The sequence below is a fragment of the Brassica napus genome, chromosome C6 (assembly GCF_020379485.1).
Source record: "Brassica napus cultivar Da-Ae chromosome C6, Da-Ae, whole genome shotgun sequence".
Lineage (NCBI taxonomy): Eukaryota > Viridiplantae > Streptophyta > Magnoliopsida > Brassicales > Brassicaceae > Brassica > Brassica napus.
The window spans coordinates 39,532,309-39,558,255 of record NC_063449.1 but is presented as its reverse complement, the minus strand read 5'-3'; the positions used below and the strand labels follow the sequence as shown (position 1 = coordinate 39,558,255).

The following is a 25,947-nucleotide window of genomic DNA, read 5'->3' as shown; positions in this document are numbered from 1 at the left end:
CGATCTGACAATGGTGGAGAGTATCGAGGTCCCTTTGAAGCGTTTTGCAAAGCTCATGGAATTAGAATGGAGAAGACACCACCAAAGACGCCACAACTGAATGGGCTAGCAGAAAGAATGAATCGAACGATCACAGAAAGAGTTCGGTGCATGCTCTCTCACGCTAAATTACCTAAGTCATTTTGGGGAGAAGCCATAAAAACTGCAGTGGACGTCATAAATCTTACACCGTCAGTTCCTTTGGAAGGCGAAGTCCCGGAGGAAGTCTGGTCGGGCAAAAAGGTCTCTTACAACCATTTGAAGGTGTTCGGTTGCAGAGCATTTGTCCATATACCTAAGGATGAACGAGCCAAGCTAGACTCCACGACTAAAGAGTGCATCTATCTTGGGTCACCAAGAGATGATTTCGGCTATCGGCTTTGGGATCCGGTTAACAGAAAAATTATCCGAAGCAGAGATGTTGTTTTCTTCGAAGATCAAACAATCGAAGACATCAACAAATCAAAGAAACCAAAGCTAAGGGTTGTAAGGAATGAAGATTCTCATAAGCCTCAAGATCATGAACAAGTGATTGGAGATGAGGGCGAAGGGGATCCTATCATGGATCCGAATGGTGATGAAGGTGAAGAAGAAGTTCAAGTGGAGCCAGAGGAAGAACATGAGCCAAGAAGGTCTGGAAGAGAGACAAGACCATCTGTAAGATATTATCGAGATGAGTACGTTAATCTTACAGATGAGGGGGAGCCTCAAAGCTATGAGGAGGCCATAGGAGAAACTCATAGAGATGAGTGGGTTGAAGCTATGCAAGATGAAATGCAATCCTTGCATGATAATCACACTTATGAGCTGATGAAGCTACCAAAAGGAAAGAGAGCCTTGAAGAACAAGTGGGTGCCTTGAAGAACAAGTGGGTGTACAGGTTGAAGCATGAAGAGAAAAGCTCAAATCCAAGATACAAAGCTCGATTGGTTGTGAAAGGATTCAACCAAAAGAAAGGCATAGATTTTAAAGAAATATTCTCTCCAGTGGTGAAGATGTCCTCTATCCGAGTGGTTCTTGGTCTAGCAGCGGTTCTAGACTTGGAGATTGAACAACTCGATGTCAAGACGGCCTTTCTACATGGTGAACTCGAGGAGGAGATCTATATGGAGCAACCTGAAGGATTCAAGGTTCCAGGAAAAGAAGACTTGGTGTGCCGATTAAAGAAGAGTCTTTACGGTCTCAAGCAAGCTCCAAGACAATGGTACAAGAAGTTTAACTCCTTCATGGTGGATCATAACTTCAAGAAAACCAAGAATGATCATTGCGTCTTCATAAAGAGGTACGAAAGCGGCGACTTTCTCATATTATTGCTCTATGTTGATGATATGTTAATTGTGGGTCAAGATCGCAACAAGATAGCCGCATTAAAGAAAGATTTGGGAAGGTGTTTTGCGATGAAAGATCTGGGGCAAGCGAGACAGATTCTTGGAATGAAGATCACTCGGGATAGGCCAAAGAAGCTTTTATGGTTGTCCCAAGAACGATATGTTGAAAGGGTGTTTGAGAGATTCAACATGCACAAAGCAAAGCCGGTGAGCACTCCACTTGGTGGACATTTCAAGCTAAGTTCGAAGCAAAGTCCAACAAGTGAGAAGGAGAAAGAGGAAATGAAGACTACCCCATATGCATCAGCAGTGGGCAGTCTCATGTATGCTATGGTGTGCACCAGACCCGACATTGCCTATGCTGTAGGAGTTGTGAGTCGCTTTCTAGCGAATCCAGGAAAGGAGCATTGGAAAGCAGTTAAGTGGATCCTACGCTATCTAAGAGGCACAGCGAAGAAGTGTCTATGTTTTGGCAATGGAAAATTGGAGTTAAGCGGTTACACCGATGCAGATTGGGCTGGTGATAAAGACTCAAGAAAATCAACTTCAGGATTTGTAACCACCTTTGCAGGGGGAGCTGTTTCTTGGCAATCAAAGTTACAAAAGTGTGTTGCCTTGTCTACCACAGAAGCAGAGTACCTTGCAGCAACGGAAGCATGCAAAGAGATGATATGGATGAAGAACTTCTTATATGATCTGGGAGTGAAGCAAGAAAAGTACAACATGTTATGTGACAACCAAAGTGCTATTCACTTAGCAAAGAATCTAACATTTCACTCTCGCTCAAAGCACATCGATATCCGGCATCATTGGATCCGGGAAGTTCTCGAGAAGCTCATACATCTCACAAAGGTACACACCGACCAAAACTGGTCAGACTTTATGACCAAGGTATTACCGCTCAAGAAGTTTGAAGATTGCTGCAAAGGCACGGGTATGACAACTGTTTCGGGCTAAATCGGGAAGGGGGAGATTTGTTGGATTTCCCTCATTAGCCCAAGAAGAAGAAATAAGAAGGGGTGTTGAGAAGTAAATTTGATTTGGGTCATATGTTTGGGCTAATATTTTACTAATCATATTTAGCTCAAATCTTAACCCAAATTCTAGAATATCCTCCACCTCCTTAAGATAAAAAATCTAGATATTTTTTATAGAAAAATCTAGATAATTAGAATAAAATAATCTAGATATCATAAAAGAATTATCTAGAATTATGATTAAAATATTTGAGATATTTTGTATCATGGAGGCTATAAATACCTCCACTCCCCCCTTTCATTTTGTATCATCCAAGAAGAGAGAAAACAAAGAGAGAAAATATTTGTAAGAGAGAGTTTCCAAAAACAAAATTTTTGTAGTAAACCCTTTCCTAAATATTAAAAGTATTCTTCTTAAATCTCTTAGTTGTCTAAATCTCATTTTCATCTCATCAATATTGGGTATTATTCCCAACACAACCCATACAGATTTATGAATGGAGGCTACATCTTTCGCATTTAAATTTGCTTTTGCTTTTGCAATTACATATTACAATATTTGTATTGTTTTTCAAATAAAAAATTAGTCGCATGTTATCGATAAAAAACACAAAAATAAATATAAAGTACTGACTGAGACTTTACAAATAATTTGATGGGAACACAACCGCAATAATTGGCATATTAAACGGTCGAGACCTCAGTTACCATACTGGTCCATTTTGTGAATGTAGTAATGAGAAACAAGGTGATAGTTTGCACAGTGCATCCAGTGAGAACTCCAATCCAGAGACCTTTGACTTTGAAGTCAAGCATAAAGCAGAACAGAAGTCCAATTGGAATACCAATGATATAAAACGCAGCGATATTCACGTAAGCTCCCGTCTTCTGCTTACCACTTCCTCTCACAACCCCTTAAAACACAAACACATACACCAAGATAAATAAGACAGAAACTTTATTTAGAAAATCTCTTTTTCTTTGCGTGTTTATAAAGACTAAATAGTGTGGATTCCAAACCGGTTAGTGAAGCTGACAAGCTGTCCATGACAATGGAAATGCAGAGAACCGGTGTGATTTCTGCAGCGTAGTGAATCACTTCAGGGACGTTACTATAAGCGTAGCCCCAAATGTTGCTTGACATGAACAGAGCAAAGCTTACGGAAGAAGATTCAACAGCTGCAATCATGATTGCAACAAACGCAGAAGCTTTAGCCGCGACTAGGTTTCCAGCTCCTAGTTCGTTGGCCACATTTGTGCTAAAACATTTAAGTAAATCCAATTAAATAAAGAAAATAAATAGTTAAACTGACTGACTATCACTTTGATTCTCTGTTTGCATTTCATTGACGTTTCCCTTAATATTCACGTGTGTTGTTTTTACTTCAATGAAATAACTATTAGGAATCACATGCTTAAAAGTAACATGTGACGTAGAGTGATAGTTAAGAAACATAAGTTAATCTACTCACTGATAATAGCTTTTATTTTAAAAATCTTGACATGATATTAGACCCAAGATTAGGGCTCAATTGAGATATGTTACCCATCTTAAAGTGGAATTTGATTTGAAATAGACTAAAACACCTATAATCTACATATAATAAGAGAAGTAAATTGAGTAATATTGCAATACTATATAAAAGAAATATAGACTCATCTACTCATGACTTGTAAGTCCAACAAAACTTAGGGAAATTGTTTTTTGTTTTTTTGTCATTTTCTGAATTTGCGTTCATAAACGAATTATATACACAAACTGACCTTGCGGCCGCACCGATCGCAGATGCTAGATTGTAGTGCAAAGAAGATGATGTCACGCTGTTCAAATGAAAAGGTAGCCATTTGCTCAGACACGACAATATAAGGATTCAAAGAGACTATAGTGTTGCCAAAAAAAATTAGGCCTTCGTATTACCACATGGAAATCACAGATGTCTCCAGCTTTGAGTTGGGTAAAACTCCGGAAATTAGAATCAAAATTTCGAAAGCCGACCATTCAAGACAAATCATCAAAGCAGAAGGAACCGCTAAGGAGAAGAAGGTCCTCATCTGACCAAACGCTTCCATCGATATAAAAACGCATTTTCCTTCGCAGACTTGAGAACGTCTCATGAAAAACCAGAGGAAAACCGCATTGAGCCAATACGAAAGGCTAATAGATAAAGCTGCACCTTTGGTTCCAAGCCCTAAAGTGTAAACCAAAACCCAACAAACCGGCACGTGGAAACACAGAACCATAGGAAAAATCAAGCTTTGTGTTTGGAAGTAGCGAATCAACGACTGAAGTACAGAGTATCCGAATAAAGCTGGTATGAGCCAAAGGCAGTAAACAGAAGCTATCTCTGATATTTCGGGGTCTTGATGAAACAACAACAAAAGATTCTTCATGAAAATCCATAAAAGAGAGATTGGGAAACACATGATGAGGAGAGAAACAATGGAAGTGAAAGTATAGGAACCGAGTTTCTCGTACTGACGAGCTCCAAAGGCTTGACCACATAATGTTTCTAATGCGCTCGCTAGACCAGACTGTTATTCAAATAATTGTTTCTAAGAAACTTAAACCAGAGAAGAATAAATAGGGTAACATGTTATGAGTTTGTACAAGTTCAACTTACGAGGAGACTGAAGCCGGTTACATTAGCGATGGAGCTGGCGAGAGCAATTCCAGCTAGAGAGATCTCGCTTTTGTGTCCAACAATCATTGTAGAAGTGGCTTGAAGAAGGGTTTGAGATATGTTTACCACCACCATGGGAGCCGCCATGGATGCCACTTTCTTCAACTTCTCCCATCTTATCTTATCTACTTCTTCTTTCTTGTAATTTACCAGTAATGGATCTTCCATCGTATGTTTTCTTCGTCTCTTTTTCTTTTCGAAATGTGGAGTCTAGTAGCGAAAGCCAATATGATTTTGACTTATTAAGGTTTGGCTTTCAAGAAAAAAAAGTTTTGGCTTTCAATAAATATTTGACATGATAATTAATGACCAAGACTGTTCAGGAAAGAATAATAATTAATGAACAATGCTCATATCGCGATCTTTGGAATTTTCCTATTTGTGATCGACGTGGGCCTGTCATATTGTAATGAAAAAGACGTTTACAAAAGGAATCACAATTGGACCATAAATCAACGATTTGGAAGAAGAACAGCGTAATCAAATTAATTGTCTTCTGGAAAACTAATCTGGTTTGTTTGTTTTTCGGGTTAAATGGTCACGGGTGTGTTAACTTTATATATTAAATATTTTTTATATATATTAAATCTTAAAACTGTCAATAGCTGTTTTTAAATAATTCCCCTGTTTTTTAACGAGTGTCATTTTAGTTTTTTTTTTCTTGTTACATAAAAAGTCTTGTTTTAGGTTTCTAATGCAGTTTTTACTTATTTTTAGCTAAATATTAATTGTAAAATGCATTGATCTAATAAATAAACTTATTTATCTCAAATATCATTGGCCAATTAGACGTAATTAATGAAAACATAAATACGTTTTAATCATTTTTTTAATACGTGTGAAAAGTATCTAAGTGACATTTATAGGAAAAGGGAGGGAAGGAGTACAAAAGATCAGGTTGATTTAGGCTTCGAATGGTGACTGCAGTTTGAGCGGTGCGGGACAAACGGTTCAACTGCGGTACGATTTTAACAGTTATAAAAACGTATAGATATATGGTATATGTAGAGATTTTTGATACTGTTAACTGCGGTGCGGAGCGGGGCGGTTGTAAACATTCCAAGCCTTAATTATTAAGAACCCAAGATGGACCAGATCCTAAATAAAGTGCCATTTGTCAAAAATAGTTGAGAAAGTCAAGGCAGAAAGATTTTGATGAGTAGTATGATCGTATCAGTAGAGCACCTCCAACGAGATTCTTCCTATTGGGTTCTTAATATATGTGTTATGTATATATATGTATGTATATATTATATATGTATAAATAATTATGGAGTCTACAATTTTTGTAGAACCCCATAGGTAAAGTTTTTTAAAAGAGGGTTTTAAAAATTCTTAAGAACCCTTATTTATGGGGTTCCACAATAATTGTAGACTCCATAATTATTTACACATGTATAATATATACATACATAAATATGTGCTATGTATATATATATCCCCTATATATTATTTGTGAAACATTACAACTTCTTTTTGTAGCCACATGTCATCACTAGGATGATTCTTAGAATTATTAGAAAAATAGGTTGGTCCATCTAATTATATAATAAGTTTTTTATTAAACTAACAATAAATTCATTATTAATGTCATTTATTATTTCCTTAAATAAAGATTACGGAGTTGCCTAATGTGAGTAAAGTATATATGACAATTAATGATTTTGAATAATAAAGATCTGATAAAAAAAATGTATCTTCTATCAAATTTGTTTAATTTAAAACTATTAAAATAATTTTTTAAAAAACACAAAAACCATATTATAAAAATTTAGATTTTTCTGTATATTTTATATTTTGAATTTAAAAAAATGACTATAAATTACTAAAACTGTTAAAAGTCTCACATTCAAATTTTGCGATCCATGGTTTAAAATTTTTGTTATGACAAAATACAAATGATTACAAAATCATATAAGTAAAAGTCTAATTTAATTAATCATTAAGATTTAAAATATATATGTATATATATCATTCTAAATTAAACTATACACCATATTGAATAAATAAATATTTTAGTTTCAAAATTTAGTTTGAATAATTTTTTTTGATAAAAGTTTTGAACTAACATTGATAATTTTTTTTTAAATTATCAATTACTAAAATTATTAATCCCACAATGAAAATTTTGTTATCAGTAATTTAAATTTTTTGGTATTAAAAATACACATGATAAAAAAACATATGAGTAGAAAGCATCATTTAAAAAAAAATAGACATTAATATTAAAAATATACTATGTATGTTAATATCATTTAAATTTAATTACATATCCTATCAAATTTAAAAAAAAATGTTTGGATTAATAAAATTGATTTATACGTTTGCACCTATTTAATTATATATGTAATAGTTACTGACTTTTAATTATTCAATATATATTTATTATTTCATAATATGTAAGAACATATAATACATAAAATAATATATATATATAATGTTTATTCCGCGCAAGGCGCAGATCTTAATCTAGTGCATAAGTAATTGTGGAACCCCGTAGGTAATAAAAGAAAGTTTTAAGAATTCTTAAGAACTTTTATTTATAGGATTCCACAATAATTGCGGACTCCATAGTTATTTATACATGCATAATATTTACGTACATACATATATATACATAATACATATATTAAGAATTCTAACGGGGGAGAACCCCTGTGGGAGATGGTTTACTGATGATCTCGAGATATATGATTGGTTTATACTTGGATACAAGGTTTGTCAAATATGGGTAACAAATATTCGTTAAATTTCCGTGGTAGGTCCAACCATATCCATATGGCCAAAGAAATTTCCTAAATAATACCGTGACTATGACACTGATATTTTTAGAAAGTATCATAATAATATCATGGATGATTATTTGATACTCGTCCAGACGGAGGGTTAGAGACTAGTTGATTACTTGATTTACTGAATGATTTTTAACTGATTTTTAAAAAAAATTCAAAACAAAAACACTTACCCATCTTCAGAATTCCGCTAAATGTAACATGCACTATCGAATAGACCAAGTGATGATCAATTAGTCACAGATTATAAAAGAAATCTTCGCGATTTATTTTAAGCTTTTTTTTTGAATTATACAGTTATATCCTGGTTCCACATAAATGGTCCAGAATAGTCATGTGTCAATTCTATGTCCTTGGCAATGCCGAAATGTTAATTTCTCAGTGGTCGCGATTTATTTTAAGCTTTTTATGTGTTGGGTTATATAATAAATTGCCAATGAAATCTCATAAAGACACACTGAGGTTATGACAGACTCTTCTAATTTCATGCAGCAACCTAGGTTTAGTTAGAGAGAGAGAGAGAGAGAGAGAGAGAGAGAAGATTTTCAGTTTTTAGTTAATTCTTGATGCATGGAAATCCTGTAAACTACTAGCGCGACGACTTTTGATTTTGACGGGTTTGGATTCAATTTTTTTGAGCAATTAAGAAGCTATGAAGAGTGGTAAACTCTAAAAGGAAAGATGGAAACTGGGGTGGCCGCGTTACAATATCTTCATCATTTAGCTGAAAGAAAACATATTTTTTTTTGAAGAAAAAACATAATACAACGAATACAGAATTAAAACCAAAAATGAAAGGATTGGATTTTGCTGTTGTTGTCATGACTCATGAGTTGAGGTGGTTGACCAGAGAAACCACACACAAAACCCCTTATCGTATTTGCTACCTTCCTGCTCGTCGAGTTGAAATAAGCCAATTTGTCATATTTCTATCAATGAGTTTGGTTATTTTTGAAGATGGCATCGGATTTCCCCATGTCAATGTTTTCTTCTCTCCATAGATAATATATAGTTTGTCTAGAACATGTACATATAAGGAAGATTGAGGTAATCAAAATGAAAATCATTTATGAGCAGAATAATATGATTTCAGTTTGCTATATATTTGTTGTCGAATAGTATTTTATTGTCCCAGATTCCAGTTCATTGTTCAACTCTTGTCAATAGTCAATTCAAGAAACATAGGCTCCGAATGACAAAATTTGGACAATTGCAGAACAACTGCATTGCGGCACTAATAATAACAAAAATATATAGATACATAAGTATATTTAGAGATTTTTGTTACTATTAACTATGGTGTACTAACTGTGGTGTGGTTGAAAACATTCGAAGCCTTATTCTTATTCGATTCATAAACACATGCTTATGTGAACTAGAAACACAGACGCTTGTGTAAATCAGAAACACATGGATATGGGGTTACACATTTTCTGAAATATCGCTTAGTAGAACTTGCGCATCCTCTTTTATGATTTCTGTTTCTTGGTTTCCTTTAGGTGTCATCTCCAATACTCTATCCCTCGCCTTCGTTGCCTGGAGCCCAATCGAGATAAAATTCAAAACTTTAATTATAAGATGAAGATAAGTAACTAGAGAAAGAAAGGTATACCTCTTGCTCCCAATTGGTGAAAAAAGTGACAAGAGCAAGAACCATCGTTTGGGAAAAGCAGCCTAACAATATACCAATCCAAAGTCCTCTCCCTCTCAATTTCGCAACAAAACATAAGATTGAACCCACAGGTATACCAACCAGATAATATGATCCTATGCTTGCATATCCTGCTATACGTTGCCACCCTGCTCCTCTCGCAATCCCTAAGGATATGATGAATTGCAGTGTACATTAGTTTCTAGGCTTTCAAGTTACAAATATAATCACAAAAGCCTTCATCTCTACATTTTACTGCATATGGTTTTTCCATTTGATATGACTTGCTTACCCGAGAGCACGGCCGTAGAGCTGCAGATAAAGATTGATAGGCAGAGAATCGGTGTGATTTTTGTTGCATAGTGAGCGACTTCTACCTCATTGCTAAAGATATACGCCCAAGTTTTTCGATAACTGTAAAGAGTGATGCATACAAAGGAAGCATCAAAAGCGCCAAGGTAAAGTGCAGCATTAGCCGCTGCTCGAGCTGCCTTTGGGTTTCCAGCGCCTAGCTCGTTTGAGACATGTGTGCTATATAAACAAGACAATGGTTACGAAGCATTTTCACAAAGAATTATATTCTTATGAACAATTGGTAATGTTACTATACCTTGCGGCTGCACCTATTGCATCCACTAAAACGTAATGCAGAGCTGAAGTTGTGAGGCTGCTCAAAGAAAACATATTAGCACGGATGGATCATATATTTTGAAGGCTATAAACATTTATTTAATAAATTTATTTTATTTAAATTATAATTTGAGTTTCAATCCCTATGTCAAAAACGTCCAAAAATTTTGAGGACCAAAGCCAATGTTTTAAGGGGATGTGTCCAAATCTGGCCATGCATATTAATATATCTCCATATTTTTGATGCGAATCTCCTAACATGGTCCTTTAAGACAATGCATCTTTTCGCCCATTTATCTTGGACTGAATCTCATTTTCTTAGATTATTTATGTAAGTGACAAATGGATCATCTGTATAATATATACAAGGGGATATATGCACATACCATATGGACATCACCGATGTTTCGAGTTTTGAGTTGGGTAAGAGTCCAGACAATAGTAACAGAATCTCAAATGACCACCATTCCAAACTTTACTTACACCCCAAAAGAGATAAAAGGTTTAAGCATCAGTTGAAGATCAATATCAAGAAACAGAGAAAACATAGTTACCATATCATCATTGCAGAGGGAATCGCGAGAGAGATGTACTGTTTCATGCTCGAGAAGATTTCTTGCGGCTGAAGATTATTGGTTTCACGATACAGAGCAGAATCTCTCATAAAAACCCAGAGCAAAGCTACATTGAACCAAAGCGAAACACCGATGGACAAAGCGGCACCAACAATTCCAAATCTAAGTTTATAGACAAGAAACCAACACAAGGGAATGTGAAAACAGAGAGCTCCAAAAGAGCTCAAGAAGAGAGGAAGAACCAATCCTTGTGACTGGAAATAGCGAGTCATAGGCTGAAGAAGAGCGCATCCGAACAAAGCAGGTATGAGCCAGATGGAGTATCTACAAGCTAATTCAGAGATGAGAGGATCTTGGTGGAATAGTTTCAAGAGTTTGTCCATATAAACCCAAAGAAGAGAGATTGGGAAACAAATCAAGACAAGACATATCATTGAGCTGTAAGTGTATGAACCAATTTTTCTATATTGCTCTGCTCCAAAAGCTTGACCACATAATGTCTCTAACGCACCTGAAAACCCAACCTAATGATCTAAGTCAAGCAAGGCCTGATATGAAATTTTGAGGGTAACAAACTTTTTTAAAAATCTTAAAAAAATTATTTTGTTTCATTATTTGGGAGCGTCTACCTATGTAAAAAAACTTTTATAAATTGTATGGGTGAGAAAAAAAAGAGAGGGATATCTTACGAGGAGGCTGAAGCCAGTGACGTTGGTAAGAGAAGTTGCAATAGCGACGCTGGAGAGAGAGAGCTCGTCCAAGTGACCGGCCATAACCATGGAGATAACTTGAAGGAGATACGTAGAAACAGAAACTGCCACCATTGGAGCAGCCATGTAGCTCACTTTCTTCATCATCATTCCTGCAGATTTCTCATTTTTGTAATCTTCTTCTTCTCTCTGTGCCAAGGAGAAACCGCTTTCCATCGTCCGAGCAAACTTTTTTATTTTGTTGTTGATAATATTTACAGAGAAAGTCAATACAAACTGATGGATCGAATAATCAGTAGAGAAATACAGAACTGCAAAACAAATTAAACAAAGACCCTAGTGGTCTGAATATAATACTAGACCGCTTAGTAGAATCTCAAATATTGTCGGAAAGTTGATACAAACTTGACTTATTAAAATATAAAGTCTTCTTTCCAGTGACCATTATAATTTAACACAATACCGTAGGAAAATGTTGGAAAAAAAAACTGAGGAACTTAAAATTCCTGTCTTTTTAGTCAGAGATGTTTCTTGATTGTCAAGCAACTTAAGGTTTATCAATTATCACCTATCTAGCCTAGACTACCTGCAGACCCTAGTTAGAAGCAAATATCACTATAAGACTGTTTGTTTGTGCTTGGACTTGCTTTTACGTCTAAATTTTCAAAATATCAAGGTTTTTTCAAGAAAAGCCACAACCATTAATATTTTTGGTGCAGCCTTATCGTAAACAAGTTAGATGTTCATTGATTCCAAGAACAACGTACCAAAGACGAAAATTTGAAGATCATTGATTCAAGAGAACACATAAGTTTTAAGAGAGAAAGCTATGCTTGTACAAGCTTGTGAAAAGAAAGAAGAAGAAAATGTTTTACCAAAAAAAAAGAAGAAGAAGAAAATACATGTAAAAGCTCTGAATAATTCAGTAATCAATACGTAGGATGTTTACAATGGGGAAAACCGAATTTTTAAAGCATTTTCATATATATATATATATAAATATATAAAACCTTAACTTATAAGCTATCTTGGACCTTCAGACCTAGCTAGGCATTCCAATTGATTCTCTCGTCAGTGATTGTCTTCATAATGGGGTCTGGGCTTTGCCTCATCCTCGACACGCCAGACAGCTCAACCTGCAGATTTTCATTTCTTCTTTAACAGTTGGGACAGGAAATGACAAGATTATTTGGAGAGTAGAGGGTCTTTCCAGAGACAGATTTATTTCAAAGGAGAATTGGAATATATTAGGTCTTCCAAACAGCTTTGTACATGGGCTCAAAAGATGTGGAACTCTACAATGGTTCCTAAGCACTCAACAAACACTTGGTTATTCATGTTAAATAGGAATCCTACTTTAGATAGGCTAATCTCTTGGGGTGCTGATGTTGAAGGGACTTGTTGACTTTGTGGATCGCATCAATAATCAAGGGATCACTTATTTTTACAATGTGTATCTCTCTGCTGAAATTTGGAGAACTTCCTTGGGGCTAATGGGGTTGAATAATGCTCCTACCCTCTGGGATAATATTATTGGTTGGTTTGCTATTCTTCCTCGTGATAGACTCTTAAAACTAGCCATACTGCAGCTATGGCAAGGATGCATATATGAGACCTGGAAGGAACGTAATGAACGTTTTCACCTTGGTATCACGGTCCAGCCTAGGACATTTTTTTTTTTTTGAAAAACCCAGGTGTATACTTGCCCCCATCAAAGGGTCCAGATTAGCAATGAGTGTCCGCAACAGCCTACGTTATCGGCCGGATACGCTTCGGTCACCAGACGCCGGGGGAGCCCAGATGTTAAATTTTATTCCTAGTGACCAGCGGAATTCAAATCCGGGTCCGTATTAGGGCCGAAGATCCCTCGAGACCATTGGGTGTCCTCACTTGGTTAGCCTAGGACAATCACTGATGTTGTCGTACAGCCAGCAACAAAGCCATAGCGTTGAAGATTTCAGGTCGGAAATTGGGATTTGATCTCATTTCCCTTTGGTCTTGGCTGTAAATGCTCTCTTCTTTTTTTTTTTTTTTTGCTTAGTGCTCCCTTCCATAGCTCCATTGTCGCTTAGCCAGTGTGATATCCCCCTTTTCACCTACCTGTCTTGTTTTAAAGCTTCAACTGTAAAATTTCTTCCTTTTTTTTCAGTAACCAAGAAAAAAATTTCTTCTTCTTTGTGTATCTTTGTAACTACTCTTTTATCAATAAGAAGGCCTTTTTCAAAAATATAAGTATAAATATATATATATATAACTTCAATGCAAGAATTTGAAAAGCAAAACATTCTGCTGAACTAAGACACTCTTTTTGAATTTGTAAACCAGTAATGTAACAATATATACATATTTATGTAGCATTTCAAAATTTCAAGATATAAATGCATAAAGTTTTTCTTGATTACTGAAATACAGTGTAACCTATCAAATCTCATACTCTAACCATTCGATGGTGATCTAGTGGCAGACAAGTTTTCAGTTGTTAAGCACATGGATTCAAAAGTACCGCACTACACTCTATCGTGTGGCCACGGATATGAAGTTCATTAAAAATCAAAATAATTACAAGTTAAATAGTTTACTTAATTTTATATATTATTAAAATCTATATCAGGAGTTTAATCAATTTTAAAAATTATCATCAGATTTTTTTTTAGACTGGGTCAACCAATGCCAGTTTGCTGGTTAATGGAGAGTTTTTGAGTTTTTCCAAGTTTTATCGGGATTTTAATTAACTGGTTTTCACTAAATACAAACCAAATTTTATACAAGTCGTCGGGGTTAAATGTTTAACCGCAGGTTCGAGTCAGATATGAAAACACTCTATTTAACCTATTTAGTATAATATAAATCTTGCACAACTAAAAAAGTTATCACTACCAACAATATTTTAACATATTTAGCAAAACCAAAAACAATTAAAATATTTACATCTCCTCATTTTGCAAAACATCCTAATATTAAAGTTTCAAATTATGTTATATCTAATCAAAACAAATAAATTTATGCAATCTTTATAGAAATTATAAACTAAAAATATATCCATTTTTTGAAAGCACATATTAAAATCTAGTTCATAAAAAAAATGATTATAAAAGGGTGTGTCTATTAGAGGTGGTTGACAAAGAGAATCACACAAAACCCCTTATCGTATTGGAGGTGGTTGACAAAGAGAATCACACAAACCCCTTATCGTATTGGCGATCTCCCGTTGCTTGAGTTTAGTAAGCTATTTTGTCGTATTTCTTCTTAAGATGAGTTTGCCTATATTTGAAGATGGCATCGGATTTCCCCAGGTCAATGTTGTTTTTCTCAACATAGATGATATATAGTTGTCTAGAACAGGTGCATATAAGGAAGATTTGAGGCAATCAAAATGAGAAACATTTATGAGCCAAATATATACAGTATTTGTTGTCTAACACTCCTTTATGTTTATAGTCAGAGATTCCAGTTCATCAGTTAATCTCTTGTCGATAGTCAGTTCAAGAAATATATTCTAATTTAATTCATAACCAAATGCTTCTATGAACTAGAAACAAATGCAAATGGGGTTACACATTTTCTGAAATGTCACTTAGTAAAACTTGCGCATCCTCTTTTATAACTTCTGTTTCTTCATTTCCTTTTGGTGTCATCTCCAGTACCCTGTCTCTCACCTTTGTTGCCTGGAGCCCAATGGAGATAAAATTCAACACTTTAATTATAAGAAAATGATGAAGATAAGTAACTAGAGAAGGAAAGGTATACAAACCTCTTGCTCCCAATTGGTGAAAAAAGTGACATGAGCAAGAACCATCGTTTGGACAAAGCAGCCTATCAAAATACCAATCCAAAGTCCTCTCCCTCTCAATTTCGCAACAAAACATAAGATTGAACCAACCGGTATACCAACTAGATAATATGATCCTATGCTTGCATATCCTGCTATACTTTGCCACCCTACTCCTCTAGCAATCCCTAAGGATAATGATGAATTGCAGTGTTCGCGAAGAACATAACATTTAGTTTCTTGGCCTTCAAGTAACAAATACAATCACAAGAGCTCTCATCTCTAGATTTTTACATTTGATATGACTTGCTTACCTGAGAGCACGGAGGTAAAGCTGCAGACAAAAATTGATAGGCAGAGAATCGGTGTGATTTTTGTTGCATATTGAGCGACTTCTATCTCATTGCTAAAGATATACGCCCAAGTTTTTCGATAGTTGTAAAGAGTGATGCTTACAAAGGAAGCATCAAAAGCGCCAAGGTAAAGTGCAGCATTAGCCGCTGCTCGAGCTGCCTTTGGGTTTCCAGCTCCTAGCTCGTTTGAGACATGTGTGCTATATAAGTAAGACAATGGTTAAGAAACATTTTTCACAAAGAATTATATTCTTATGAACAATTGGTAATGTTACTATACCTTGCGGCTGCACCTATTGCATCCACGAAAACATAATGCAGAAGTGAAGTTGTGAGGCTGCTCAAGGAAGACATAAATTGCAAAAGTTGCACATATTAGTTAAATATTAAAACAATGGTCATCAGTATATATATATATTTTTTATTTTTTAGGCCGAAACCAGCAATTCTTCATATCTGAAACCACATCATGTAATATTAGTTTCATCGCAACAATCACTCGAACTCTGGACCTCTGATACAATAGTCATGCTCCTTTCTAGTTGAGTTAATGATCTCTGGTCATCTATATAATATTATACAGAGGGATATATTCACATACCATATGGACATCACCGATGTTTCCAGTTTTGAGTTAGGTAAGAGTCCAGACAATAGTAACAGAAGCTCAAATGACCACCACTCCAAGCTTTAGTAGCACATCAAAAGAGATAAAAGATTTAAGCATCCATTGAAGATTAAAAATCAAGAAACAGAGAAAACATAGTTACCAAGTCATCATTGCAGTGGGAATCGCAAGATAGATGAACTGCTTCATGCTCGAGAAGATTTCTTGCGCCTGAAGATTCCTCGTTTCGCAATACAGAGAAGAGTCTCTCATAAAAGCCCAGAGCAAAGCTACGTTTAACCAAAGCGAAAAACCGATGGACAAAGCAGCGCCGACTATTCCAAACCTCAGTTTATAGACAAGAAGCCAACAAAGGGGAATGTGAAAACAGAGAGTTCCAAAAGAGCTCAAGAAGAGAGGAAGAACCAATCCTTGTGACTGGAAATAGCGAGTCATAGGCTGAAGAAGAGCGCATCCGAATAAAGCCGGTATGAGCCAGATGGAGTATCTACAAGCTAACTCAGAGATGAGAGGATCTTGGTGGAAAAGCTCCAAGAGTTTGTCCATGTAGACCCAAAGAAGAGAGATTGGGAAACAAATCAAGACAAGACATGTCATTGAGCTGTAAGTGTATGAACCAATCTTTCTAAATTGCTCTGCTCCAAAAGCTTGACCACACAATGTCTCTAAAGCACCTGAAAATCCTACCTAATGATCGAAGTCAAGCAAGGCCAGATATGTGATTTTGAAGTCTATAAATATTTCTTAAAAACTTATGTTCATAAAAAAAATTCAAAAATTTTAGGGACCAAAGCCAATGCTTCCGTGGGCTATGTCCGGATCCGGCCCTGAAGTCAAGTTAGTGAGAGAGATGCAGGAACACAGAGGAATATCTTACGAGGAGGCTGAAGCCAGTGACGTTGGTAAGAGAAGTGGCAATAGCGACGCTGGAGAGAGAGAGCTCGTCCAAGTGACCGGCCATAATCATGGAGATAACTTGAAGGAGATACTGAGAAAGATAAACTGCCACCATTGGAGCAGCCATGTAGCTCACTTTCTTCATCATCATCCCTGCAGATTTCTCATTTTTGTTATCTTCTTCTTCTCTCTCCGCCAAGGAGAAACCGCTTTCCATCGTCTGAGCAAACCTTTTTTTTTGTTGATAATTGTTACAGAAGAAGTCAAATACAAACTGATGGATCGAATAATCAGATAGAGAAATACAATACAGTGGTCACGGAACATGCAAAACAAATTAAACAAAATAATGTAGCTATTTATGTACTTCTGCATCACCGCTGATGTGGCCGAATTGATGCGTTCTATTCATAAACCATATAGCTCATTGCAGACTGTCTTTTTCATGGGCACAGCAGTCAAACATAGTTTTAGTGATATTGATGAAGTCAAAACGAATTCAGACGAAGAAAAAACTAGATTTCGTTTAATATTTTTGAACCCGCAATTTAAACATAAATCATGCACTTACTTACATAGTAAATATATTATAAAATCATTAATATTCTAATTTTAATTTTAATTATTTTTTAATTTACATGTATGATTTATTTTAAATAATATTATATTATTTTAACTATATATGTAATTAAATATATAACTAGATTTTGACCTGCGATTACATATATTGTTTTTGATTTATTTTTAATAATTATGAAATTTGGGTTTTGAATCGTATAATTGTGTTTTTATGTTTATAGGTTTGTTGATGTTTTATTTTGTAAAAGTGAGTTTTTTTTGAAATTATAAGCGAAAATGATATGTATGTTTAATCGATAGTGCTGTTATTTAATATTAACAAAAGAGTTATCTAATCAAATCAAAAATTTATCGTATAAAACATATGAATTCAGCATATTATGTATTTAAATGTTAAGGTATAAATTAGACTTCCATTTCCAAATTATGATATATGAACTTCAGATAATCTAACTTTAATTGAGTTTCAGTTAACAAACTCTGGTACATATAAATGGACAAATAATAAAAAAAAAATTGTGCATGTGGCTAAGATTCGATATTAATATGTACAGAAAACGTGGGTCTAATAAAGAAGAAGTATTGAGTAAATTATTGTTAGAGAAATATATGGTAACATATTGTTAGTATAAATTTAAGTTAAGACTAAAATATTAGTAATCTAATGAAAGGGTGCAACAACATTTTTTAAATAGTTTTTTTAGGATTTCTTCTCTTTTAATAGTATTGATATCTAGTCAATTTGATTATTATTTGGGTATATTGAATTGTATCTACTTCTCTAAGAAATCACCAATGGTTCATCATATTTTTCACTCTATAATAGAGTGGGAAATAGATTGATGAACAAATAAAAACAAGTTACTCCTATATATAGAGTAACCCATTTTTTACTCTATTATAGAGTGAAATAGAATACCATTAGAGCATTTTTATTATAAACTCTATTTTTTTTTGTTTTTTGAAAAACTCTAAACTGTATTTTATAGTAAAAAATAGAATGAGTTGGAAATACCCTAACTTTAACCATAATATTTTTTATGCTGAAATAGCTTAAAATTTTGATTAATTTTTTTTTTTTTTTTGCATTTAGACTTTTGATTTGGGCATAAAAATTTAGATTATATAAGTTACTCATTTTGTAGGTTATGTTGTATTACACACATTTTTCTAAATGGAATCACAATTACTTTTGATTCTAGTTTGTAAAACTAAATTTGATTAGTTTTATTTATTTCACTAGTTCAGTTTTCTATCTTAAATATGTGTATATATATATCAATATATATATATATATATATATATAATTTCGTAAATTATTTTATATAATTTGATATTTTTTGGATTTCTAAAATTAGAAGAAAAAACTAAAATGATGATAAGTATGACGTTTTATAAACAAACATTACTGGAAAAAAATTTATATAGAAAATGCAAATCAAACTTAAAAATTAAACAAAAACAATTATGAAAAATGAATAAACATCTCAATAGTAGCAATTATAAAATATTTATAGTTAACCAATGATATTTTAGTATATTTTACTTGAATAAATTTTTGTAATAATTTGAAAAAATAGACTGATATAAATAAATTATTTTATTAATTCCGAAATATATATTATTTTATTTAATATTGTGTTTTAAAGAGATGATTATATTTGTAACATCAAAACTGTTTTTATGAACTTTTCTTTTATGAAATCATATTATATAAAATATATTATCCTAAATTATATTTTCTTTCCTTTTTAAATATATTTTTTTGTGATATGAATATTTCTTTTTTTGTTATATATGTTATTTGAAAAAATATAAAAATAAATTAAAATTTAATTGTCATAAGTTATTAAATAGTTTTTAATAATGGAATAAGATATAATATTTTAACTTGTTAAGTGTGTTTCTGTAATTAATCATCATAAGAATTAATGTGAGTGCGACACTTAAAAACTGATTTCTCAAATCATATTATGTAGGTCCGTATCACACATCCATCGATTCATTCATTCTCAACACATAAATGGTTTACCATTTAGCAACCTAACATCAACTAGGTGTTTTTCATCACTTCAACACAAGTCAACAACTAGATCTAACCATTCATCGCACCAGTAAGATCAACAATCAAAACTTAGAAAATATTTATAAGGGACTAATGCCCCGAAGTACTACGAGACATGAAAAGAGTTAACAATTGTGTTCTCACCTTGGCTTTATTCGACGTCGCGAATCGAGATTTAGAAGAAGAAGAAGAAGAAGAAGAAGAAGAAGAAGAAGAAGAAGAAGAAGAATGCAACACCACTACCACAGATATGTACTCTTAAGCTCAATAGAAAATGAGAAAAGAAGAATGGAGAGAAAGAGTGTAAATACTTATTTTTTAGATCTAATGAACAACAATAGAACACAGTTGAGAAAGAAGCAATCAGCGGTAATCCGTGCTGGTCTAAAAAGCGACAAACGGCAGCCTGATAAGGTGACAGATTGGCACAAGGAGAGAGATGAAGAAAAAAAAAGAGATATTTCTGACGGCTAGGGTTTCTGGGTCTCAAGAGTTTTTGCAAAATTTCAGTAGATTTTTTTGAATGGGAAGAATATAAGATTTTCTTATTTATAATAAAAATAGGAGGAGAATTCTATTTAACTTAATGGGCTGTATTTTTAATGGGCTTTCCCCATTTGTTTTTGAAACAAAAGGAAGTGAGGTCTGAGTTGGAGATGTTACAAATCTCCCCTATTATCTCTTACCCTTGACTACTTGAAAAACCTAATCAGAAACAAAGCCCACAATAGGATTGTTTATTGAGAAATCGGCCAAAAAAACACTGAACTTTTCAGGAATTGCCAAAAGAAACCTGGACATATGGGCTAGCCAATAAAATCCTGAACTTTTGTTGACTTTTCGGGTTTATTAAGAAACTTACGATTGACTGACCAGATAAACACACCGTTAACCGAGTTAACTGTTAATTAAGCGGACGTTAATTTTGGGTGTTAAAGTATACGACGTCGTTTCATCACTTTGTCTGATTAAAGACAAACGACGTCGTTTATATAGCTGTGTTATTAAAAATGAGAAATCGGCCAAAAAAACACTGAACTTTGCGGGAATTGCCAAAAGAAACCTGTACTCGAACCAGACCAATAAAACCCTGATCTTTTGTTGACTTTTTTAGTTAATTCACAAACTTACGGTTGACTAACCAAATTAACACACCGTTAACGGACAGTTAAGACAGTGTTAACTCACCGTTAATTACTGCGGTTTAGTGAAACTACGTCGTTTCATTCAGTTGTTTTGTTAAACACAAAATCTCAAGACGACGTCGTTTTGCTTAATTAAAATTGTTGTTGCCTGGACTCGAACCCGTGCACTCGTGGTCGTAAGGGGGTATTGCCACTGAGCTAGTGGACTTTTCGGAAGGTTATCACACATGTTTATTTTTATTGATCAAAAGATGTGTTTGATTGCAATCAAACAAAATGAAACCCGTGTTTGAACGTAACCCTAAGGATTACCCATGAGGAGCATTTTGATAAAATCTGGGATTACCAAGCAGAGATATTGAGGAGCAATCCTGGATCAACCATGGAAATTGAAACCATACCAGGAGCCACGGTTGGAACCAAGCAGCGGTTCTACAGACTCTACATGTGTTTCCAAGCACAAAAGGAAGCATGGAAGAAGATTTGTAGGCCTGTTATTGGCTTAGATGGAGCCTTTTTGAAATGGGACATCAAGGGACAGTTGTTGGCTGCGGTTGGAAGAGATGGAGACAATAGAATTGTCCCTATTGCTTGGGCTGTAGTGGAGATAGAGAATGATGCAAACTGGGATTGGTTTGTGAAGCGTTTGGCCTTGGATTTGGGATTGGAAAATGGGAACGGCTTTGTTATAATGTCTGACAAACAAAAGGTAAACACTTTGCTTTCATGATACTCAATGAATGTTTGATTCTTGTTTCTGATTTTTTTTTTCTGATCTTGTAGGGATTAGTGAAAGCAGTTCATACCCTCCTTCCAGAAGCTGAGCATAGACAGTGTTGTCGCCATATCTACGAGAACTGGAGGAAAGGTGGAAAAGATCTAAGGTTACATAGGTTCTTCTGTATTTATGATTTCGCCCATTTAGGGTTTATACCAATCGGAGGAGAAAACGCTATCGTTTCTTTTTGATTCATTTAACTCGGATTCAAAGAGAATAAAAGAAACTGTGTTCGTATATCCATTGCAAAGTCCACTAGCTCAGTGGCAAAAACCCCTACCATTAAACCCGAGTGCACGAGTTCGAGTCGATGGAACCCCATCTTTTTAATTAAAAAGTTAATGTAAAACGCGTCGTTTCATTAATTTGTCTTTAACTCGGATTCGAAGAATAAAAGAAATTGTGTTCGTATATCCATTGCAAAGTCCACTAGCTCAGTGGCAAAAACCCCTACCATTAAACCCGAGTACACGAGTTCGAGCCGTAGGAAACACATATTTTTAATAACACGGCTATATAAACGACGTCGTTTGTCTTTAATCAGACAAAGTGATGAAACGACGTCGTATACTTTAACACCCAAAATTAACGTCCGCTTAATTAACAGTTAACTCGGTTAACGGTGTGTTTATCTGGTCAGTCAATCGTAAGTTTCTTAATAAACCCGAAAAGTCAACAAAAGTTCGGGATTTTATTGGCTAGCCCATATGTCCAGGTTTCTTTTGGCAATTCCCGAAAAGTTCAGTGTTTTTTTGGCCGATTTCTCGTTTAACAAAACAACTGAATGAAACGACGTAGTTTCACTAAACGGCAGTAATTAACGGTGAGTTAACACTGTCTTAACTGTCCGTTAACGGTGTGTTAATTTGGTTAGTCAACCGTAAGTTTGTGAATTAACTAAAAAAGTCAACAAAAGATCAGAGTTTTATTGGTCTGGTTCGAGTACAGGTTTCTTTTGGCAATTCCCGCAAAGTTCAGTGTTTTTTTGGCCGATTTCTCATTGTTTATTTGTGATTGGACTTGCTTTTCATCTAAATTTCTAAATGAGAATGTTTCTCTCTTTCTTTTTGCCTTTTGTTCTTTCTGATAAGTTTTGACTGGTAACTAATTTGCAGAAGGCGGCATTACAAACTGACGCTAGAGTTACTGCAAAAAAATCCAATCAAAGCTATTGATTGTATATACTACCACAAACGAAGACCCTCAGGTATTATCCCTCAGGACCCATCACTCTCCTCATTTTTCCAGGAGGTGATAGCACGGCGGGGCTGTTTCCGTGTTGGTTGTTTTGCTCAGATGCCTTTGGTTCGAGGGCGTCTCCTTTCGAAGCTGGAATCTGAAGCTTCCCTGGCTCAGTTGGTGATGGAGAAGACGAGAAATACCTGACCAAAAAAAAATGATGATATCAGATACATGAAATGGACATTTTTGTCATATGAGTTTCTTTTTAAAGACTAGATACATAACCTGTGGTCCAAAGCTTGCTGTATGGTGATACGTTGGCGTGGGTCGTAGATGAACATTTTGGATAGAAGATCCAAAGCGTCGTCGCTTGCCATAGGGAAAATGGTACGTAGTGGTGGAGCAGGTGTGTAGGAGAACTCCATGTACTCTGGGAGATAGATCATGTCAGACCATTGGGATTGTGTTGGAGTTCCAAAAGCTTGAAAGATCTTTCCCAGTTGATCTATCTCAGTGGAACCCTGAAGAATGCAAAGCAATGAAGATATATATTAATATAAGAAGAAGACAATCTTGAAGTATTGAAGAGCAAAGATCATGTGAGACATAAAGTGCAAAAAGTATAGAAGATTACAGGTAGAAAGGGTCGACGAAGTAATAGCTCAGCAAAGATACAGCCTGCAGCCCAGACATCAACTCCTGCACCATACTGTCTACTCCCAAACAGCAACTCGGGGGCTCTGTACCACGTCGCAAATACCTGTGTCAATAAAGTACATTCTTTTAGATGCGAGTCAACGTTTACGAGTCTTCCACTTTGAACAAGCAGATCAAAACCAAATGATGAATCTACACAACCACTCAATCTCAGTATCTTGTGGAGTTAAAAAATGTCAATACGTCCAAAAGCCAGAAAAGTGTATCTAGTGACTGGTAACCACCAATCTTTCACCTCACCAAAACCCAAAAAAAAAAAGTATGCACGAACAGGAATTAAAAACTTATGATGTCTTCTCAACGCTCTATATAAGTGATCCGCACTTCCCAAAAGAACTTCCAGTAAATCATCACAACGTGACAACATGTCATACATCACAAAATCTAGCTGCCAGTTCAAACCAATAAGATACCAAGTCTACAAAATCCTCAAGAGTATAAAATGCCAATAAAAAATAGCAAAACAGTATTGTAAGTTTGAACAACCAATCTTTCACCTCACCAAAACCGAACAACATAAGTATGCAACAACAGGAATCAAATACTCATCATGTCTGCTCAACGCTCAGTATCACGCCTTAATTTTCATCAGAACATTCCATTAGATCATCATGAGATCTACTATTCAATTCCTAAGCAGCCAATTCAATCACACAAAAACATCAAGCTTAGCATCAATCGATGAGTAAACAAAATACCTGATGAGTAAACCTCCGATTCGGACTCCCAAACACTCTCGCCAAACCAAAATCAGCTAACTTCAACAGACCATTCTCTCCAATCAGTAGATTATTAGGCTTCATATCCCTAAAACAAAGGAGAAAACAAGTCAAGACCAACCTAAAAGCTCATAAAGAAAGAAAGAATAGTTTTAGTTTTTACCTATGAAGAACCCATTTCTTGTGACAATAAGCTAAACCCTTAAGAGTCATCAACATATAAGACTTGATATCACCAGGAGAAAGAAAAATGTTACGGTCACGAATCACAGCTTCCAAATCCGTCTGCATATACTCGAAAACCAGATGCAAGCTCCCGTCGTGAGGAAACGCGTCGATGAGCTCGACGATGTGGGGATGGTTCAGCTCTTTTAGGAGCTTGATCTCCCTAAGGGCCGTGAAATTGACGCCTTCTTTCTGGTTTCCTAACCTGATCTTCTTCACTGCTACGGTCTTACCTGTCTACAAGCGGAAAAATCGAACAAATGAGGAATTGAAATCGAATTGGGGAAGGGTTTTGAATCTGATTGAATGACCTTGGTGTCGGTGGCTTTGTAAACGACACCGTATGTTCCTTCTCCGAGCACTTGGCGTCTTAGGTATCGATCTACGGGTTGGTTTCCGCCCGATTTCGACATCGGCTTTGTCTTCTTTTTTTTCCTCCGGTTTACTGTTAACACTATGAGGGAAGGAAGGGGGAAGACGAGGGCTAGTTAAGTGAGCACTTTCATTCGTTGGTCTTTATTTACAGTTTTAGCCTTATGTTTTTAGTATTTTATGAATCGCATCTCATGATTCTGATATGATCTGAACCAACCTCCCTATTACTTCTTTTTTTGTTGTCGACAACAACCTCCCTATTACATTTGGAGAATTAGGGGGGCTTATTGAACTGATCATTTGAGAGGATTTCATTATATACAAAACTCAAAGGAATTTCTAAAAGGGTAAATCTCCAAAATAGCATCTTTCTAAGTTTATATCGCAAAAATAGCACTCAAAAACTAAAATGACCAAAATAGCACATTTCTAACTTTATCCTTTGAAAATTTTAATTTTTTTATTTTTCAAAATTTGAAATCTTGTCCCCAAAACCTCATTTCTCAACTCTAAACTCTAAACCCTAAACTCTAAACCATAAACCCTAAATCATAAACCTTAAACCCTAAACTCTAAACCCTAAACCCTAAACCCTAAACTCTAAACCCTAAACCCTAAATCTTAAACCCCATCCTTTAACTTTAAACCCTAATTTTGTGACTTTTGATAAAACATAAATTGCTATTTTTGTGACTTTTGACCTTGAGTGCTAGTTTGGGAACAAAAAATTGATTTAGTGCTATTTTTGTCTTTTTCTCTTTCTAAAAACTCTGGATTTAAACAAAATCTTAGGAGGTGATTAAAAAGGGATTTTAAGAGTTTTGAGATATAAATAAATTTTTTTTTTATGAATTAAACATATAAAATCACGACACTAGAAACCTTTCTATCACGATTAAACAGAAGCTTTCTTAATATCTTAAGAGGCTCATAAGCACACTGAATAATACTCAACATATGACATGACACGTTGTAAGGCAGTGAACACTCATGTCTTCCCTTTGACACGTCCACGTCATTCAAGCTTCAAGTGGAACTACATCAACGAGAGAGCCTCTCTACATAAATAATTCTTCTTCAGCTTCTGAGTTATCACAGTTGAGTACTTGTCCGTTTGAATCATCACCAGATC

At 35.0% G+C, this 25,947-nt stretch overlaps 5 protein-coding genes across 5 annotated transcripts; 1 reads left to right on the top strand and 4 right to left on the bottom strand.

The window, feature by feature from the left end:
- Positions 1-2,855: 2,855 nt before the first annotated feature.
- LOC106446354 (protein DETOXIFICATION 9-like) lies at positions 2,856-5,215 on the bottom strand. Its single transcript, XM_048760784.1, has 5 exons — positions 4,966-5,215; positions 4,263-4,876; positions 4,109-4,165; positions 3,365-3,603; positions 2,856-3,258 (listed from the first exon to the last, which is right to left on the bottom strand). The coding sequence occupies exons 1-5, from the start codon at positions 5,191-5,193 to the stop codon at positions 3,029-3,031; spliced, it is 1,368 nt and encodes a 455-aa protein (XP_048616741.1). The 5' UTR covers positions 5,194-5,215; the 3' UTR covers positions 2,856-3,028.
- A 3,689-nt stretch (positions 5,216-8,904) lies between these two features.
- LOC111210240 (protein DETOXIFICATION 7-like) lies at positions 8,905-11,614 on the bottom strand. Its single transcript, XM_048760783.1, has 7 exons — positions 11,363-11,614; positions 10,653-11,197; positions 10,485-10,571; positions 10,079-10,135; positions 9,761-9,999; positions 9,430-9,635; positions 8,905-9,353 (listed from the first exon to the last, which is right to left on the bottom strand). The coding sequence occupies exons 1-7, from the start codon at positions 11,597-11,599 to the stop codon at positions 9,240-9,242; spliced, it is 1,485 nt and encodes a 494-aa protein (XP_048616740.1). The 5' UTR covers positions 11,600-11,614; the 3' UTR covers positions 8,905-9,239.
- A 3,253-nt stretch (positions 11,615-14,867) lies between these two features.
- LOC106353899 (protein DETOXIFICATION 8-like) lies at positions 14,868-17,313 on the bottom strand. The gene is made up of 7 exons (XM_048760780.1): positions 17,011-17,313; positions 16,276-16,820; positions 16,107-16,193; positions 15,786-15,842; positions 15,467-15,705; positions 15,135-15,340; positions 14,868-15,048 (listed from the first exon to the last, which is right to left on the bottom strand). The coding sequence occupies exons 1-7, from the start codon at positions 17,245-17,247 to the stop codon at positions 14,935-14,937; spliced, it is 1,485 nt and encodes a 494-aa protein (XP_048616737.1). The 5' UTR covers positions 17,248-17,313; the 3' UTR covers positions 14,868-14,934.
- A 114-nt stretch (positions 17,314-17,427) lies between these two features.
- LOC125588866 lies at positions 17,428-22,467 on the top strand. The gene is made up of 2 exons (XM_048760782.1): positions 17,428-21,528; positions 21,603-22,467. Exons 1-2 carry the CDS (start codon positions 21,202-21,204, stop codon positions 21,786-21,788), a joined length of 513 nt encoding a protein of 170 aa, XP_048616739.1. The 5' UTR covers positions 17,428-21,201; the 3' UTR covers positions 21,789-22,467.
- A 166-nt stretch (positions 22,468-22,633) lies between these two features.
- Positions 22,634-24,966, bottom strand: LOC106353904 (cyclin-dependent kinase D-2). Its single transcript, XM_048760781.1, has 6 exons — positions 24,752-24,966; positions 24,379-24,677; positions 24,195-24,303; positions 23,414-23,539; positions 23,065-23,300; positions 22,634-22,979 (listed from the first exon to the last, which is right to left on the bottom strand). The coding sequence occupies exons 1-6, from the start codon at positions 24,851-24,853 to the stop codon at positions 22,808-22,810; spliced, it is 1,044 nt and encodes a 347-aa protein (XP_048616738.1). The 5' UTR covers positions 24,854-24,966; the 3' UTR covers positions 22,634-22,807.
- Between the last annotated feature and the right edge of the window lie 981 nt (positions 24,967-25,947).